This window comes from Perognathus longimembris, chromosome 2 (genome assembly GCF_023159225.1).
Source record: "Perognathus longimembris pacificus isolate PPM17 chromosome 2, ASM2315922v1, whole genome shotgun sequence".
Lineage (NCBI taxonomy): Eukaryota > Metazoa > Chordata > Mammalia > Rodentia > Heteromyidae > Perognathus > Perognathus longimembris.
In genome coordinates, this window is record NC_063162.1 from 28743521 (window position 1) to 28761106 (window position 17586).

Sequence of the window (17586 nt, forward strand, 5' to 3'; positions counted from 1 at the left end):
TTTTTCTAGAGGTTTATTTATGCTTTTGTCACGTGGTTATATTAGTGTAGGTATTCCCAACAGTTTTAACATAGTTAAGGAATGAGATGACTCAAGCTACACTTGAGGTTGTGTGTGGGTGAGTCTGTCTTTTATGAATTATGACCATTGGACCTAAGGCACAGCTCCTTACAGTACAACTGGAGGCCTGGCATGTATACCAGAGCCTTTCTTCTTGAGAGGTACCCAAGAAGAAGTCTATTTTAGAAGGGTTTTTGTTTTTGTTTTTTTGCCAGTCCTGGCTTGAACTCAGGGCCTGAGCCCTGTCCCTGGCTTCTTTTTGCTCAAGGCTAGCACTCTGCTATTTGAGCCACTTCTGGCCTTTTCTGTATATGTGGTACTGAAGAGTTGAACCCAGGGCTTCATGTATACGAGGCAAGCACTCTTTTTTTTTTTTTTTTTTTTTTGGCCAGTCCTGGGCCTTGGACTCAGGGCCTGAGCACTGTCCCTGGCTTCTTCCCGCTCAAGGCTAGCACTCTGCCACTTGAGCCACAGCGCCGCTTCTGGCCGTTTTCTGTATATGTGGTGCTGGGGAATCGAACCTAGGGCCTCATGTATCTGAGGCAGGCACTCTTGCCACTAGGCTATATCCCCAGCCCCCTGGCCGTTTTCTGTATATGTGGTGCTGGGGAATCGAACCTAGGGCCTCGTGTATCCGAGGCAGGCACTCTTGCCACTAGGCTATATCCCCAGCCCGAGGCAAGCACTCTTACCAGTAGGCCATATCCTTAGCCCCTATTTTAGAAGTTTTAATGCAACTTGCTTAACTATAAATATCACCACCAGGTAAGGAATTATGGATCAAGCAAGTTAGTGAAGAAACCAAATACATTAATTACAGATTTGCCAAGAAGCATGATTAAATATCACCCATAGCCTATGTTGACATGCATGCATAGAAAATTATGTCCATTGCTGGGCACCAGTGGCTAACACCTATAATCCTAGCTACCTAGAAGGTTGAGATCTGAACATTGCAGTTCAAAAAGCCAGTCCGGGCAAGAAAGTCCATGAGACTCTTATCTCCAATTAACTACCAAAAAGCCAGAAGTGGCACTGTGGCTCAAAGTGCTAAAGTACTAGCCTTGAGAAAAAGAGCTCAGGGCCAGCACCTAGGCCCTGAGTTCAAGACCCATGACTGACAAAAAAAAAAAAAAAGAGAAGAAAATTATGTACATTAATTAGCCAGGTGCAGGTGACTCACTTCTAACCATAGCTATCCAAGAATCACAGTTTGAAGCCAGCCTAGGCAGGAAAGCCCATTAGACTCTATCTCCAATTAGCTACCCAAAAAGCCAGAAGTAGAGCCTTGAGTATAAAAGCTCAGGGACAGTGCTGGGATGTAGTTCAGTGGCAAAGCACTTGCCCAGCAAGTGCAACGTCCTGTGTTCAATCCCCAGTACCAAAAAAGAAAGACCAAAAAAAAAAACAACTCAGGGACAGCACCCAAGCCCTGAGTTCAAGCCCCAGAACCAACACACCAAAAAAATTACATCCATTATTCCCATTGAAATGATTAATCTGGGGCTGGGAATGTGGCTCAGTGGTAGAGTATCTGCCCAGCATGCCTGAAGCCCTGGGTTCCATTCCTCAGTACCACATAAACAGAAAAGGCTGGACAGTGGCACTGTGGTTCAAGTGGTAGAGTGCTAGGCTTGAGCAAAAGAAGCTCAGGGACAGTGTCCAGAGGCCTTGAGAATTCAAGCCTAGGACTGAGAGAAAAAAAAAGATTAATCTTTCTACATGTAAACTTAGTTTCTCAAAGCAGCACATTTTTGCCAAGAATTGGTGAAGGCCTACAATTCTGACACTGGCAAGGCTGAGCTAGGCTGTGAGTTTGAGGACAATCTGGTCCAGACAGCAATACCTTGTGTCTCACAAACAAAAAAGTTCTCTAATTTTAAACACTTCGGATAGATTTTTGGTTTTATATTTTGTCTTGTTTTTTTTTTGGGGGGGGAGGGGGGGGCGGTGGGCAGTCCTGGACTTGAACTCTCAGTCTGGATGCTGTCCCTGAGCTTCTTTTGTTCAAGGCTAGTGCTCTACCACTTGAGCCACAGCACTATTCCAGCTTTTTTGAATAGTTCACTGGAGATAAGAGTATCATGGGGGGCTGGGAATGTGGCTTAGCGGTAGAGTGCTTGCCTAGCATTCATGAAGCCCTGAGTTTGATTCCACAGTACCACATATTAGAAGCTGTAAGTGGTGCTGTGGCTCAAGTGGTAGAGTGCTAGCTTTGAGCAAAAAGAAGCCAGGGACAGTGCTCAGGCCCTGAGTTCAAGCTCCAGGATGGCAAAAAACAAGAAAAAAATAAGTATCAGGGACTTTCCTGCCTAGACTGTCTTTGATCTCAGACTCCTGAGTAACTAGGACAAAAGCATGAGCCACTGGTACCCAGCTGATCTATTTCTTTTGGCCAATCCTGAGGCTTGAACTTGGGGCCTAAGCACTGCCCCTGGCTTCTTTTTGCTCAAGGCTAGCACTCTACCACTTGAGCCACAGTGCTACTTCTTGCCTTTTCTGTGTATGCGGTGCCAAAGAATTGAACCCAGGGCTTCATGCATTGCTAGGCAAGCACTCTACCACTAAGCCATATTACCAGTCGGTTCTATGGTTCTTGATATTGAAATATCTCAACAACATCCAGAAACATGGTTGCCAGACTAAAGTACCAGGGCCCTTTTAGGGGCTAAGATTCCAACAGAAAAAGATGTACATAAACACATTTTATTATATTCAAAAAATGAAGTTTTTATCAGCTAAGCAAAAGAATGTAAATTGTAGTCATACTTAACAAAAGCCCTTAAGCCATTGTGACCATTTCAAAAGACAAAGGCCTTAGAGTGGGGGTCACAAAGCCATGAAACAGACATAAGCAGACCTTCCGTAACCACAGTCTGTCTTCTAGGGAAGGTAAGTATTGGGGGTTGGTGAACTCTGGGGAGGCTAGTGTGTTAGTCCTTACAAAGGAATGAAATGCTTTCATATCTGGGACAACCAAATTAAAAATGCTCAAAGAGGGCTACATCAGGATTTTTAGTATTGACAATGATTTTAGAGGTAACTGCATGAACCGTGTTTAAGACTTCTAGTTAAATCTTGGCCTTGTCATGATAAGAAAGGACACCTTTTTATAGCTCTACAAATGGCTGGATGAGACAAAAAGGCAGAAAGTGAGCTGCAGAGAATGCAAAACAGGAAAGTTAAGAAAATATACTTAACTAAGGCAAGGCATAGCAGAGAATGAAGATATGGGCCTTTCTAAGGCTGTGCTGGTGATATTTACCTATTCAAGTCCCAGTCTAGAACAATGAGGTTCCCATATACTAAGTTTTTAATAAAAATTTTTAAAAAACCAAAACTTTTCATTTGCTATGAAGAACTACTTTATATGAAAAAGTAGAAACTTTATCAATGCAAAATCCAAATGGAATTCAAGTTAATACATACAGGATGGACAAAAAAAATGGGTAGAAACTAAATTCAACTACTTTTGCTACACTGCCTAGATACATATGATTTATTTTTAATCTGTACACAAGGTTTCAGCTCCGGCACTTCACGTTTTATTTTTCTTCATACTGCTGGCCCTCGTGTTAAGTGAGGTTGGTCTGGGCTCGCAGTGGTAATCTGCTCTTTATAACAGGGAACTCTGCGGTTTCTTCTACTTTAGACCTCTCCAGTGGGTTAACGCCTCTGTTTTCTTTGTCTTTTCCATGTGTTTTTTTATGCTGCAGATTTAAAGAGAGAAATTAAACCAATATAACATTCAATACTCCTCCATTAAAAAGATACTGTATTATTTGTAACGAAATGGAAAGACCTGGAAAAATCGTGTTAAGTATATCAGGCCAAGAGAGACAAGGGATGCATGTCTTTCCTCTTAATGTGGAAGCAAGAATTAGCTTATAAACTTATAAGTAAATACGCTGGGTGGTGTGCAAGTGTATTAACTGAAATATGGTAGTTTCATAGGAGAACCAAAAAGTGCAATTCCTTAAAAAGGCAAAGTCAAAGTTCAACAAAAATACTGGGAAGGGGATACTTGAAAGAGGTGGGATAGGGTCAAGGGGAGAGGAGCAGACAAATGAAGAGGAGGAGAATGCAATCAAGAACTGCAGTCAAGAATTGTGCAGCCTGCAAAATTAAGAGTTCAGGAAGAATTGGGTAGGGGAGGGATGGCTAAGATTGTTAAAAGGCATGACACTGATCAAGATGCATTGTATTCACAAACTGTTTTGTTAAAGGACAACTCCTTTGTACAACTACTTATAAAGAAAGAATACATATAACATTCAGTACACATTACCCAGACTATTTGTTCTTTTGTTGGTGGTGGTGGTTGTGGGGCTTGAACTCGAGGCCTGGGCCTGATCTCTGAGCCTCTTTGTGCTCAAGTGCCATAGCACCACTTGAGCCATAGCACCACTTCTGGTTTTTGAGAGGTTAATTGGAGATAACAGTCTCACAGGAACTTTTCTGCCCTGGGCTGGCTTCAAACCTGGACTCTTAGGTCTCGGTCTCTTGAGTAGCTAGGATTACAAGTGTGAGCCACCAGTGCCCGGCTTCATTTGTTCATTTTTTTTTTCTTTTCTGTTGTGTGTGAGGGGCATTCTGGAGCTTTTAGTTTTTCACTCAAGGATGGCACTCTACTACTTATGCCGTAGCTCTACTTCCAGCTTTTTGTTGGTTAATTAGAGATCAGAGAGTCTCATGGACTTTGCTGTCACAGTTGGCTTCAAACCACAATCCTCAGGTCTCAGTCTCTTGAACACCTAGGATACAAGCATGAGCCACTGACGCCTAGCTCCTGTGTAGTATTTTCAAGTTTTTTGAGTTATAGGCAAAAAAAAAAAAAAGCGCTTTAGAAAAGCCTTAGCACACATTAGAGCCAGCAATTTTTTTTGGCATGTACTTGTGAATGCCTTATTTTACCAGTAGGGAAGGAGTAGGGTGAAAGGGGTAATACTTTTCTACATCATTTTCTAAGACATAATTACAGATTTTACTGCAGGGCAGTGGTTTTTTTTAACAGGGTGACTTCTTCCCCCAGTGACGTTTTAAGGGTACTTAATGGCTTCTATGAGAAGCCAGGAAGCTACTAAACATCAGAGTTATTTATTACCAGGAGAGTCACAGCAGTTATCTACTTTAAAATGTCAACTGTGCTGCTACTAGAAACTCTGCTAGGAAAACATATTGTTACCATGCATAATCACAATTCTATTTCAAGCAGCAAAGCTGTGGCTACCTTAAAATACTTTGACTTGCATTATTTTATTTTTATTTTTTTTTTTGCCAGTCATGGGGCTTGGACTCAGGGCCTGAGCACTGTCCCTGGCTTCTTTTTGCTCAAGGCTAGCACTCTGCCACTTGAGCCACAGAGCCACTTCTGGCCATTTTCTGTATATGTTGTGCTGGGGACTCGAACCCAGGGCCTCATGTATATGAGGCAGGCACTCTTGCCACTAGGCCATATCCCCAGCCCCGACTTGCATTATTTTTAAAGTGCACTTTACATTTCATATTTGGGAGTTATACTTCACTAGAATCTTCCTATTTGCCCACAAAGAACTGTAAAATACTGTCATCTTTCCTTGCACACTGCTCATAAATATACTATTCCCAGCCCATCAGTTCTCAGTCTTTTAAGCCCTTTAGCCTTCAAAGTCTGATAGGCTGAGAGAGAGGCACCAGGACTTCCAAGGTAAGAGGAAGAAGAGAAAAATGGTTGCTCATTATCAGAAGCAGAACAGCTAAAGATTCTTGACATAGATAAAGAAAAAAAATTACCTTTATCCTTACTTTTCCTTGGGGGCTGGGAATATGGCCTAGGACAGTGTTTGCCTCACATAAATGGGTTTGATTCCTCAGCACCACATATATAGAAAAAGCCAGAAGTGGCACTGTGGTTCAGGTGGTAGAGTGCTAGCCTTGAGCAAAAAGAAGCCAGGGAGTGTTCAGGCCCTGAGTTCAAGCCCAAGGACTGGCAAGAAAGAAAAAAATACTTTCCTTACCATTATTACGTATCTAAATAATTCAAATCAACCAGACAGGTGGCCCGTACATGCAATTCTAGCCATTCAGGAGGCTGAGATCTAAGGATCCCATTTCGAAGAAATAGCTCAGGCAGACAAATCTGAGTGTCTTATCTTCACTTAATCAGCAAACCGTCTGAAGTGAAGGTATGGCTCAAGTGGTCAAGTATCAAGCTTGAGTGAAAAAAGCTGAGCAAGGCTACAAGGCCCTGAACTCAAGCTCCAGTAGCTGCTCCCTCTCCCTCTCTCCCTCTCTCCATACACACCCAAAAGCTATTCCAAAGGAATGACTAAAAATGTTTTGTTTTTTTTTTGTTCCACACCAAAATAATGCCTTATTTTTTTAAACAGTGTCTTGTTATGAACCCTATGCTGGCTTTGAACTCCATATCTTTTTACCTCCTTAATGCTGAGGTTATAGGTATGAAGCACTGTATCCAGTGAAAAGCAGTGCCTTTACACCAAATAGTCAATGTCTATCTGGCCTATAGCAGACATGGAAGGGTTATGTAAATTGAAACAGTTACCTGGAAAAATGGAACCCCACCACTTGAAGAACAATCCACATTACTATGGACAGAATGTACAGGTGGTTCTTCACTTAAAGGTTCTTCAGTACATTGCCCCAGGACTGCTTTTTCTTCCTCCAAGACCTAAAATAAGATCACAAAAGAAGAGCAGTTTCTTCTTTGGATACCACACAATAAAAGTTAAGCCTCAACAAATTAGCAAAATGTACAACATAATAGAACTAATTCCTATAATGTGTTTTTTTTTTTTTTTTAAATAAAGAGTACAAGTTCCAGGGCTGGGTATATGGCTTAGCGGTAGATTGCTTGCCTAGGATGCATAAAGCCCTGGATTCGATTCCTTGGCACCACATAAACAGAAAAGGCTGGAAGTGGCGCTGTGGCTGAAGAGGTAGAGTGTCAGCCTCGAGCAAAAAAAAGAAGCCAGGGACAGCGCTCAGGACCTGAGTCCTAAGCCCTAGGATTGGCAAAAAAAAAAAAAAAAACAAGTTCACTAGCCTACAGTGTTATCTCAGGATCATGAGATTTTTTTTGGTTTACTTTTTGTTTTCTAATTTCTCACCTTTCCTATATAATTACTAGTAACTAAAGAGAACAAAGTATAGGCTTGATTGTCTAGGTTCTGACTGATTTGTGAGGTTCTTAGTTTGCTTCTCTATTCAAAGGGTTCAATATTAGTATTACACCTCATAGGGTTACTGAAAGAACTGAGTCTACAGGTAGAGTTAGCACAGTGTCTGGCACATTTTAAATAGTGGCTGTTCCTTTCTTCACATTGGGACAGACAACTATCACAAGAGATAGGGTAAGGAGGCAGAGTAACATTCTGCACATGAAAGCAACCACATTAGCAGTTGCTGGGACAGCTGTAACTTATGATGCTTAAAAGTTTACCTGACTGGCCTCTTCTTTGTGATTTTCTGAACGGCTCAGCATCTTTAACAGGTGAGGCTGTTTCTTTTCCAACTGATCCAGGAGTTGTTCACGTGGTTCAGTTCTCACCAGAGTCATTGGATATAAATAATTTTTCCTCTCTGGTGTGGTTCCTTCAACAGACATTAGATAAGTAAAGAAAACTGAAGTTTGGAAGTTAAATATGATTCTTTAAAATTAAAAAAAAGCTAAAATTTGTTTTCAAATGAGCCTTGTCTTCCAAAACTATGATTGCTACATGTAAGCATCAGTGTCATTACCTGCCAGGAACATTTGCTTGAACCTAGTATTGTTTCCTAATTTTACAATAGACCTGGACAGTCACCCTACCTTCAAAAATAGGAAGAAATTCCAGGAGTCCTGAGAAATGGCAGCATACTACTGAAGTGAGACATGCTAACAGTTTTGCTAATATGAGTGTCTTGTCAGGAGTAATCATCTCACTGTATTTCGTGGTTAATGGGTCAGTCAAATAAGGAGTTATATTTCTTTATAAGTGCATGTTGTCATAATTTACAAAGCCATTTGCATTTTCACTGAAGCATTTACATTCCTAATTTCATTAATAAGTGAACAATAAATCTTAAAGGTCTCATGGAGGACAATATTCTTTAGCAAAAATTCTTAAAAAAACATTTCCTCTCCTTTTTATTTGAGCTGGTACTGAGGGACTGAACTCTGGGCCTCACATTCTCTCAAGGCTTTCTCACTCTGAACCACTCTACCACTTAAGGCACACTTCCAGTTCCTAATTTGTTCTTTAAATACAAAAGGCTTTGAGGTATGATTTAGGCACCACAAAATTCACTCATTTTAAATATATAGTCTAGAGTTGCCAGTGAAACTACAAAGTATGCAACCATCACCACAACCCAACCAATAACCCAATGAATCATATTGTGTGAAATAGCAGTTACCTCGATAAAGGATAACTGTGCACTCCATGACAAATATACAATGTGGTGAACTCTACATCAAACTGGATTTACTTAATCACATCCCTTCTCACACAACACTAGGTAGATGGTCAGTTTTAAAATGTCTTTTTTTTTTTTCTTTCCAAGAGACAGGGGCTCGCTATGTAATCCAAGCTGAACTCAAACTCTCAATCCTTCTGCTTCAGCCTCATGAGCACAGGGATTATATGTGTGCACTACCACATCCTTTGCTAGTAAAGCCAGTTACCTGTATTGCAATGCCCAAATCCTTGATACATACCACCTAACACTATCTTTGGAGACCTAACTTTTTGCATTCTTAAACTGATTACTGCAGGATGATAAATTCCTAACAGACAGTGGCAAGACCCAGTTATAAAGGAACACCACCAAACAATACAATGAATCCCCTCCTCCATAACTAATATAAGCTAATTGTTTAAAAAAAAAAAAAAGAACACCTAATACTACATAGGTTGAGTTCAATTTTTTAAAAACTCAATTCTGTTTCCAATTTACCTGTTGGGATATCCAGTTTCAGATCCTGTTCCAGAAAGCAGTTAAGCTTGGTCAGACCAACTTTTACGGTTTCATTAAGTTCTAGACTTTGTCCCACCAATTTTTTTTCATCAGCAATTATCTGATCAAGAAGCAAATTGTGCTGGCTGGCAAAGGCTGCTTTATGTCCACGTGATAGTTCAGTCATCTCTGACCTGGAAGCTTCACAACACTGGTTTACACCCTAGCAAGTGATAGGAATAAGCTTTACTGATTAAATTAAAGTTGTCAGTTCTTCAATGGAATAGGTCATTTTCCCTAACCTTGAAACTTAACATAATAAGAGTTTTTAAAAACCACTACAGAAGTAGAGAACAAGATAACTAATCCTCTTGTTGTCATCACCCAGACTCAGCATGTGTCGACATAGGAGGCATAGCTGAAGTGCGGCTGGCAGCTACCTCCTCATACTCAGAACAAATTCTGAATCATTTATATGTTTAATTCAAAGTTAAGAGCCTTTTTAAGACCACTATCATGCCTAAAAAATTGTCATGTAGTCCTTCATATCAAAGTCAGTATTCACATTTCACCAAATTGATTCTCATAATTGATGTTTGAATCCAAATTCATCACAAGAAAATGCTATACCTTAAGCAGGTATAATTTGTTAGTCAAACTAAGACGCTTTTCAAAGCAAGGTAGTCATTCTCAACAATTATTCCAGTATAAGAGATGTAAGAAAGGGCTATCTCCAGGAAACTAGGACTTTAGGTCCTCTAGTATTAAGATTCTTTTTTAATCTATAAATTATGTCGTATTTGTCTTGAAAAACTTTTGTTGTTTAAAAAGCTGGGTCTCTTCCTTAAAGAGGAGGAAAATGTTTTCCTTTTTATAACTTTTTTTTTTTGGTTGGTTGCAGGGCTTGAACTTGGCGCCTGGGCACTGTCCCTGAGGTCTTTTGCTCAAGGCTAACACTCTACTACTTTGAGTCACAGTACCACTTCCGGTTTTCTGATGGGTTAATTATAGATAAAGAGTTTCATAATACTTTCCAGCCTGGATTGGCTTTGAACTGCAATCCTCAGATCTCAGCCACCTGAATAGCTAGGATTACAGGTGTGAGCCACCAGCACCTGGCAATTTCTCTCTCCTTTAACACTAAAATAAGTCTTGTGACCAACCTGGGCAGACTCATATCTCCAATTAACTAGCAAAGAGCTAGAACTGGAAGCATTATTCAAGTAGTATAGTACCAACCATGAATGGAAAAAGCTGACTTTAAGCTCTAGTACCATAGGGAGGGGGCAAGGGAAGAAGGGAAGAGAAGAGAGAGGAAAGGAGGGAGGCAAAAAAGAAACTAGAGTATTACATTATGAACATCTCATATTCCAAACATTGACATCTGCTTCTCTGTGCTGTATTTTTTATAAACTGATTAGATCTAAAGGCTTTATCTAATTCAAGTTTTAAGTTTTGGGTAAAAATAACTCATGGAGGTACTAAAACTTAGGCTAGCTGTGAATTCCTGATTCTGAGCATAGCCTCTGCCTCCTTAGTGCTGGGATTAAGATGTACACTATCACGCCTGTTACTCTTTATTGCTTCAGCAGGAGGAGTGCCTGACATAATTTCAGGACTCTATAATAAGTACAACAGGCTGTCTAGTCTTATAACCTTGTTTGTTTTTGTCTCAAACCCAAAACAGTTTTTATAGAAAAGCTGCTTTTCTATGAACGCTGGTTCCCCCCTCCCCAGATTGCTTATAAAGCTTTGTATTTACTTTGAGAAAGTAGCAAAATCTTTTTATTGCACAGAAAAATCAAGTCACAAAGTGCTCATTGTCAAGTGTTCACTTTAAGCAAACCCACAAACATCAAATATCCTTTGAGCCACTAAAACAGTATCTTTAATACTTTAATTTAAAAATAACTGGAGAAAGTAATATAAATGGAAGATATTACTGTCAAAATATAGTTTACTCAGGGAAATTGTAAGTCAAAAACCAAGACTAGATACAGGACAGAAATAGGAAAAACATTAAATGAATTTTGGATCAAGACACATACCAAGGCATGAAAAAAAGATCATGCACAGCTTATCAATACTAATTTACTCATTATACCTTAAGAACATTTAATTTTCTGATTAGTAACTGTCCCCAAGTAGGTTCCTGGAATAGTTATTACCTCCAGTAAGCTCTCAAGTTCTTCTTTCCTTTTATTCAAGCAAGATATCCACTGTTCAGAAAAAGAAACTATGTTTGTGTTCAGAGACTCACATCTCTGTTCAGACTTTTGAGATACAGTTTGCAGGTCACTGTTGAGTATATCACAGAGCTTCAAAGACTCTTCAACTAGTTTTGTACCCTCTTGGTTAAAATGTCTGAGTTCTTGTGACAAGCCATCAGAATCAGCAATTATCTTTTTTCTGTGGAAAGTTGTTTTGTTGATTATGTCCTTAGATTTCCTGTGCGAACAGAGAATAACACTATCAATTGGAAAACCATAGTTCAAAGGATACACTTCCCAAGATTCTGGGGCTCTCCATTGGAAATCCAAGGTAGGCAGTGTACTGTATAGCTCATGCTCTTGATGAATTTTCTAATCCTAGAATGGACTTGCCCAGGAATTTTCCAGCTGAAATCACACTTGCCATTAACAACCTTTGAAAAAGTCATCTTTTCTCATGGAACATTTCCTTAGAAATGTGGTGGTTTTCCTTTGCATAGGTGGTAACCCAGAGTGCTTGGCCAGGACCCCCCTCCTTCCTGCCTGAGAAGGGACACCAGACTGAAGAGGGCAAAGAGGCCAGAGCCCTTTCTGGGGCACCTTCCACTTCCTGTGGAAGACCACCACAACACAACTTTGACTCCAAGCCAGAAAACTCCAACTACTGACAGCCACCAGGCTGGGCCTCTGGGCACCTGCATTCTCCACAAATGCAGCTCATGGCAGAGAAAAAAAACCTGACCAGCTAAAAGGCAGTGGGGACAATCTCCATCCACAGGCCTATGGGAGCCTGTCCGAGGGTCATGCCTGTCCCAGAGGCCTGAATGCTGCAACTCCCCACTTGTAGGAAGCAGATTTCAGTTGAGGACTCTAGTGGGGATAGTTTCCCCATCACTGCCCTGCAGGAACCTGCCCCCTCCAAGCTTCTCATCTGCTTAGAGGCCTGAACTGTAACTCCCCACTTTGTGGGAAGTGGACACCATTCCCGGACTCGGGAGTGGGCATCAGTTGGGACTCAAGTGGGGATGATTTCCCCAACCGGCCCCACCTTGCAGGAACCTACCCCCTCCAAGGCTCATGCCTATCTTAGAGGTCCAAATGCTCTTCCCCACCCCATGGGAAATAGACACCAGTTTAGGACAAGTGGGGCTCACCTCCCCTTAATGCATAATGGGAATCTGCCTCCACTCCTTGGGTTCAATTGAGCACCACGTGTTGGAATGCTACTTCCAGCCTCTATGGAAGGAGAGGCCAGTCTAGATCTCAGGCCAGGACAACCTAATGGGAATCGTACTCCAGACACAGATCCAGGCCAGGGCACTAGACCAACCCAAAAAAGCCCTAACAAATGGCCAGGATCCATTAGACTGGTTACACCACCCTGAGCTGAAAGTTAACAAATGCAGTCTGGCAGAGATCCACCTAGTGAATCACACTCCATCACCATTGAACTTAATACACAATCTGAACAGCCCAGCATTCCCTGAACCCAAATGCACAAATCACAGTTAACGATTACAAAATTGATGAGCAATCAAGACAACAAACCAAATTCAAAAGCCAACAACAGGGCCGAGAATGTGGCTTAGTGGTAGTGTTTGCCTCATGTACATGAAGCCCTGGGGTTCAATTCCCCAGTACCAGATATACAGAAAACAGCCAGAAGTGGCGCTGTGGCTCAAGTGGCAGAGTGCTAGCCTTGAGCAAAAAGAAGCCAGAGGCATTGCTCAAGCCCTGAGTCCAAGGCCCAGGAATGGCAGAAAAAAAAAAAAAAAGCCAGCAACAATCCAGGGAAGGACCTTAGTGAGGGTGGGGACGAGGAGAAGGAGGGCAAAAGGACTGTTAAAGTAATGAGAAAACCGGCTAACAAAAAAAGGAATGACCAAAAAACAAAGAAGAATACAAGGATGAAATGACCGAAAAGATATGGAGAGAAAGAAACACTACACACCTTGTTAAAAGATGAAATTAGGGCTAGTAATATGGCCTAGTGGTAGAGTGCTTGCCTTATACATGAAGCCCTGGGTTTGATACCTCAGCACCACATATACAGAGAAAAAGCCAGAAGTGGTGCTGTGGCTCAAGGGGTAGAGTGCTAGCCTTGAGCAAAAGGAAGCCAGGGATACAGTACTCGGACCCTGAGTTCAGGCCCCCAGGACTGGCAAAAAAAAAAAAAAAAAAAAAGATGAAATTCAACACCCTGAGAACTGACTTCAACAAAGAGCTTAGAAGCATGCAATTTCTCTGCTGCAAACCATATCGAAAGCATAAGCAATACAATAAGTGAAGTAGTAGGAAATGGGTTATGAGGAGTTGACAAAACAGGATAGAACAAAAAAAAATCAAGGGTATGGAAAAAACACTGAGAACATGCCAAACTGAAATCCAAGAATTGGCAAATTCAGCCCAAAGATCAAATCTACACATAATCGGGCTGGGGATATGGCCTAGTGGCAAGAGTGCTTGCCTCGTATACATGAGGCCCTGGGTTCAATTCCCCAGCACTACATATACAGAAAATGGCCAGAAGTGGCCCTGTGGCTCAAGTGGCAGAGTGCTAGCCTTGAGCAAAAATAAGCCAGGGACAGTGCTCAGGCCTGAGTCCCCAGGACTGGCCAAAAACAAACAAACAAACAAATCTACACATAATCGAGATAGATAAGGGACAAGAACTCAAAACTAAAGGCACTGAAAACTTATTTGACAAAATAACAGAAAACTTCCTCAATCTCAAGAAAATATAACCCACTGACAAGAAAAAACAAGGCATTTGGGCTGGGAATATGGCCTAGTGGTAGAGTGCTTGCCTAGCATGCATGAAGCCCTGGGTTCGATTTCTCAGCACCACATAAACAGAAAAGGCTGGAAGTGGCGCTGTGACTCGAGGTAGAGTACTAGCCTTGAGCAAAAAGGAAGCCAGGGACAGTGCTCAGGCCCTCAGTCCAAGCCCCAGGACTGGCAAAAAAAAAAAAAAAAAAAAAAAAAAGACTAGAAGACTAGTTTAATAAACACAGGAAGAGGAAAGAAGCAAATTACAGGAAAAGAAGAAAAAGGCAGGAAACATGACACTTCTCTCCATAATTACCTGAAATAGCAACAGACTCAATTACCCAGCCAAAGACATAGAACAGCAAATTGGATAAAAAACAAAAAAAAATGTATCTTGCAAGAAGGCAGAAGCAGCAATATTGATATCTGATAAAATAGATTTTTCATTAAAACCAGTATGAAGAGACAAGGAAAGTCACTAAATAAAGGCAATGATCCATGAAAAGTAAATCACGGTGATTAATATTTATACACCAAATAATTGAGCACCTAAAAACATTAAACAAACATTATTGGATTTACAGAACATGAAAGACCCCCAACACGATAATAAGGGGAGATTTTCACAATCCACACTCACCACAGGACAAGTCAACCAGCACATAAAAGCAAAGAAGCTTCTGAATTAAATGACACAATAACCCAAATGGACTTAACAGATATCTACAGAGTATTCCACCCAACAAGGACCTCCAATTCACATTCTTCTCAGCAGCCCACAGAACATTCTCCCAAACTGATAATATCATAGGACACACAAATAACCTAAGCAAATACAAGAAGATTATAACCCCTCTCATCCCGTCTGAATACAGCAGAACCAAACTAGTCTCAACAAAACAAATTAGTTCTCAACATGCAAAAAACACTCAAACACATGGAGACTGAATAACACACTACTGAAGGCAAAATATCCAATATATACAAGGAGCTCAAGAAACTAACCTTGGGGCTGGGAATATGGCCTAGTGGTAAAGTGCTCACCTCATATACATAAAGCCCTGGGTTCGATTCCTCAGCACCACATATATTGAAAAAGCTGGAAGTGGCGCTGTGGCTCAAGTGGTAGAGTGCTAGCCTTGAGCAAAAGGAAGCCAGGGACGGTGCTCAGGCCCTGAGTCCAAGTCCCAGGACTGGCAAAAAATTAAAAAATAAAAATAAAAGAAACTAACCTCTCCCAAACCCAATAAACCAATCACTAAAGGGGGTAAGGAGAGACTTCTCAGAAGAAGTGAGAATGGCAAAGAAACACATGAGGAAATGCTCATCATCCCTGGCCAAAGGAAATGCAACTGTAAGATTCCATCTTACCCCAGTAAGTTTGGCCAACATTGTGAATTCAGACAACAATAAATGTTGGTGGGGATGTAGGGAAAAAGGAACCCTATTGCACTGTTGGTGGGAATGCAAATCAGTACAACTCTGTTTGTTGGTTTGTTTTTTTTTTTTGGCCAGTCCTGGGGCTTGGACTCAGGGCCTGAGCACTGTCCCTGGCTTCCTTTTGCTCAAGGCTAGCACTCTGCCACTTGAGCCAGAGCGCCACTTCTGGCCGTTTTCTGTATATGTGGTGCTGGGGAATCGAACCCAGGGCCTCATGTAGACGAGGCAGGCACTGTTGCCATTAAGCCATATCCCCAGCCCCTATCAGTACAACTCTGGATAGCACTCATAGTTGGGCGAAAAATGAGGGAGGAAATAACAAGTTTGATAAATGTACCTACCCACTGTCTCATGTATGAAACTGTAACCCCTCTGTATATCACTTTGACGATAAATTAATTAATTTTTTAAAAAACCTTGAACATCATGAGCCAGGATATGATAAAGACACCTGTTCACTGCTGCACTATTCACAATAGCCAAAATATGGAAACAGTCCAGATGCCCCACTATATATGAGTGGATCCAAAATATATGGTAACTACACACAGTGGAATTTTTACATAGCCTTTAGAAAGAATAAAATTATGTCATTTGTAGGGAAATGGATGGAACTAAAACAAATGATGTTAAGTGAGCAAATCATGTTAAGCCAAGCTCAGAGAGAAAAACAGTGCATGTTCTCATATATATGAGAACATACATATATCTACAGATATATATCTCGAAACAAACTCCAAGAAGTGGAAATAAGAGATCTTTTTCCTTCTTTTTTTTTTTTGATGATGACTCTGTCTTCTTAATGTATGGTGTATTCAAGTGTATATCGTCAGGACAGTAGGGGGAAGGGAAAATGGGTGAGAATTGCAGCAGTGGAGGTTTACTGATGAACATGAATCATACAACTTGTGGGTGGAGATGGGAGGGGAGATGGGCTAGGAGAGAGTGAGGGAACAGAAGAAACTTTATAAAAGGAAATATACTCATTACCTGACTCATGTAAGTGTAATCCCTCCATATATTACCTTTATAACAATAATGTAAATTAAAGAAGAAAAGAATAATAACTACCAAAATAACAAGCAAAAAGCAGAGCTAGGGGCTGGGAACATGGCCTAGTGGCAAGAGTGCTTCCCTCATATACAATGAAGCCCTGGGTTCAATTCCCAAGCATGACATATATAGAAAACGGCCAGATATGGCACTGTGGCTCAAGTGGCAGAGTGCTAGCCTTGAGCAAAAAGAAGCCAGGGACAGTGCCCAAGCCCTGAGTTCAAGGACCAGGACTGGCAAAAAAAAAAGCAGATCTAGAGGCTTGATTCACATGGTAGAGCACCAGCCAACTAAGCACCAGGCCCTGAATTCAAATCTCACTACTAGAAAAAAAATTAAAAAGAACTTACTGTTCTGTATTTTGTTGACCACCACTAAGTGGTTTCTGGATGTTTTCACACTTTTCTTCCAAAGCAGAGAATCTGTTCTCCCAAAGACTGACTAACTGGCAAAGTTCCTATAGGAAAAGATATAAGAAGGGGAAGACAGTTGAAATTGTGACTTGGAACATTTTTTCATTTTATGACTGACGACAAAGAAGCATTCTCCCATAGGTGAAAATTACATAAATTCTTGACAAGAGGTCTTTAATTCCATCTCACATACACACTGGAAAACAGTGAAAGTGATGTTAAAAGAATAATATTAAAGGGTTTTTACAGTAAGTAATCTGCAGATGTATGATTGTAACATATTACTTTCATTGTACTTCCAAATTAATTAAATAAACACTTAAGTGGCAAAGATACAGTGACTTTTTTTTAAACTGATAACACCAGTAAAAGGGAAAGTTGATGCTGATGATCTCATAATTCAAGCAAGCCAAATACAGAATCCAGGTTGCTCACAACTGTAATCCCAGCTACTCAGGAAGCTGAGATCTGAGGATGTTGGTTTGAAACCAGCCTGGGCAGAAAAGTCCATGAGACTCTTATCTCCAGTTAACCGCCAAAAAGCTGAAAAGTGGAGAGCTGTGGCTCAAGTGGTAAAATGCTAGCTAGCCTTGAGCAAAAAAGCTGAGGAACCATATACTCCAGGCCTGACTTCAAGGCTGGACTGACACAAAAATAAATAATGAAATAATAAACAAATTAATTAATTAATAAATACAGTAGAG

General features: G+C 40.8%; 1 protein-coding gene across 1 annotated transcript in view; it reads right to left on the minus strand.

Moving 5' to 3' along the window:
* Positions 1-2752: 2752 nt before the first annotated feature.
* Kif11 (kinesin family member 11) overlaps positions 2753-17586 on the minus strand; it is a 42049-nt gene continuing 27215 nt past the window's right edge. Inside the window, exons 17-22 of the mRNA XM_048338691.1 lie at positions 16820-16926; positions 11166-11445; positions 8998-9220; positions 7502-7653; positions 6605-6730; positions 2753-3770 (exon numbers count right to left, since the gene is read on the minus strand). Of these exons, the coding sequence (XP_048194648.1) occupies positions 3636-3770; positions 6605-6730; positions 7502-7653; positions 8998-9220; positions 11166-11445; positions 16820-16926 (1023 nt within the window). The 3' untranslated portion in view covers positions 2753-3635. The remainder of the gene's footprint in view (positions 3771-6604; positions 6731-7501; positions 7654-8997; positions 9221-11165; positions 11446-16819; positions 16927-17586) is intronic.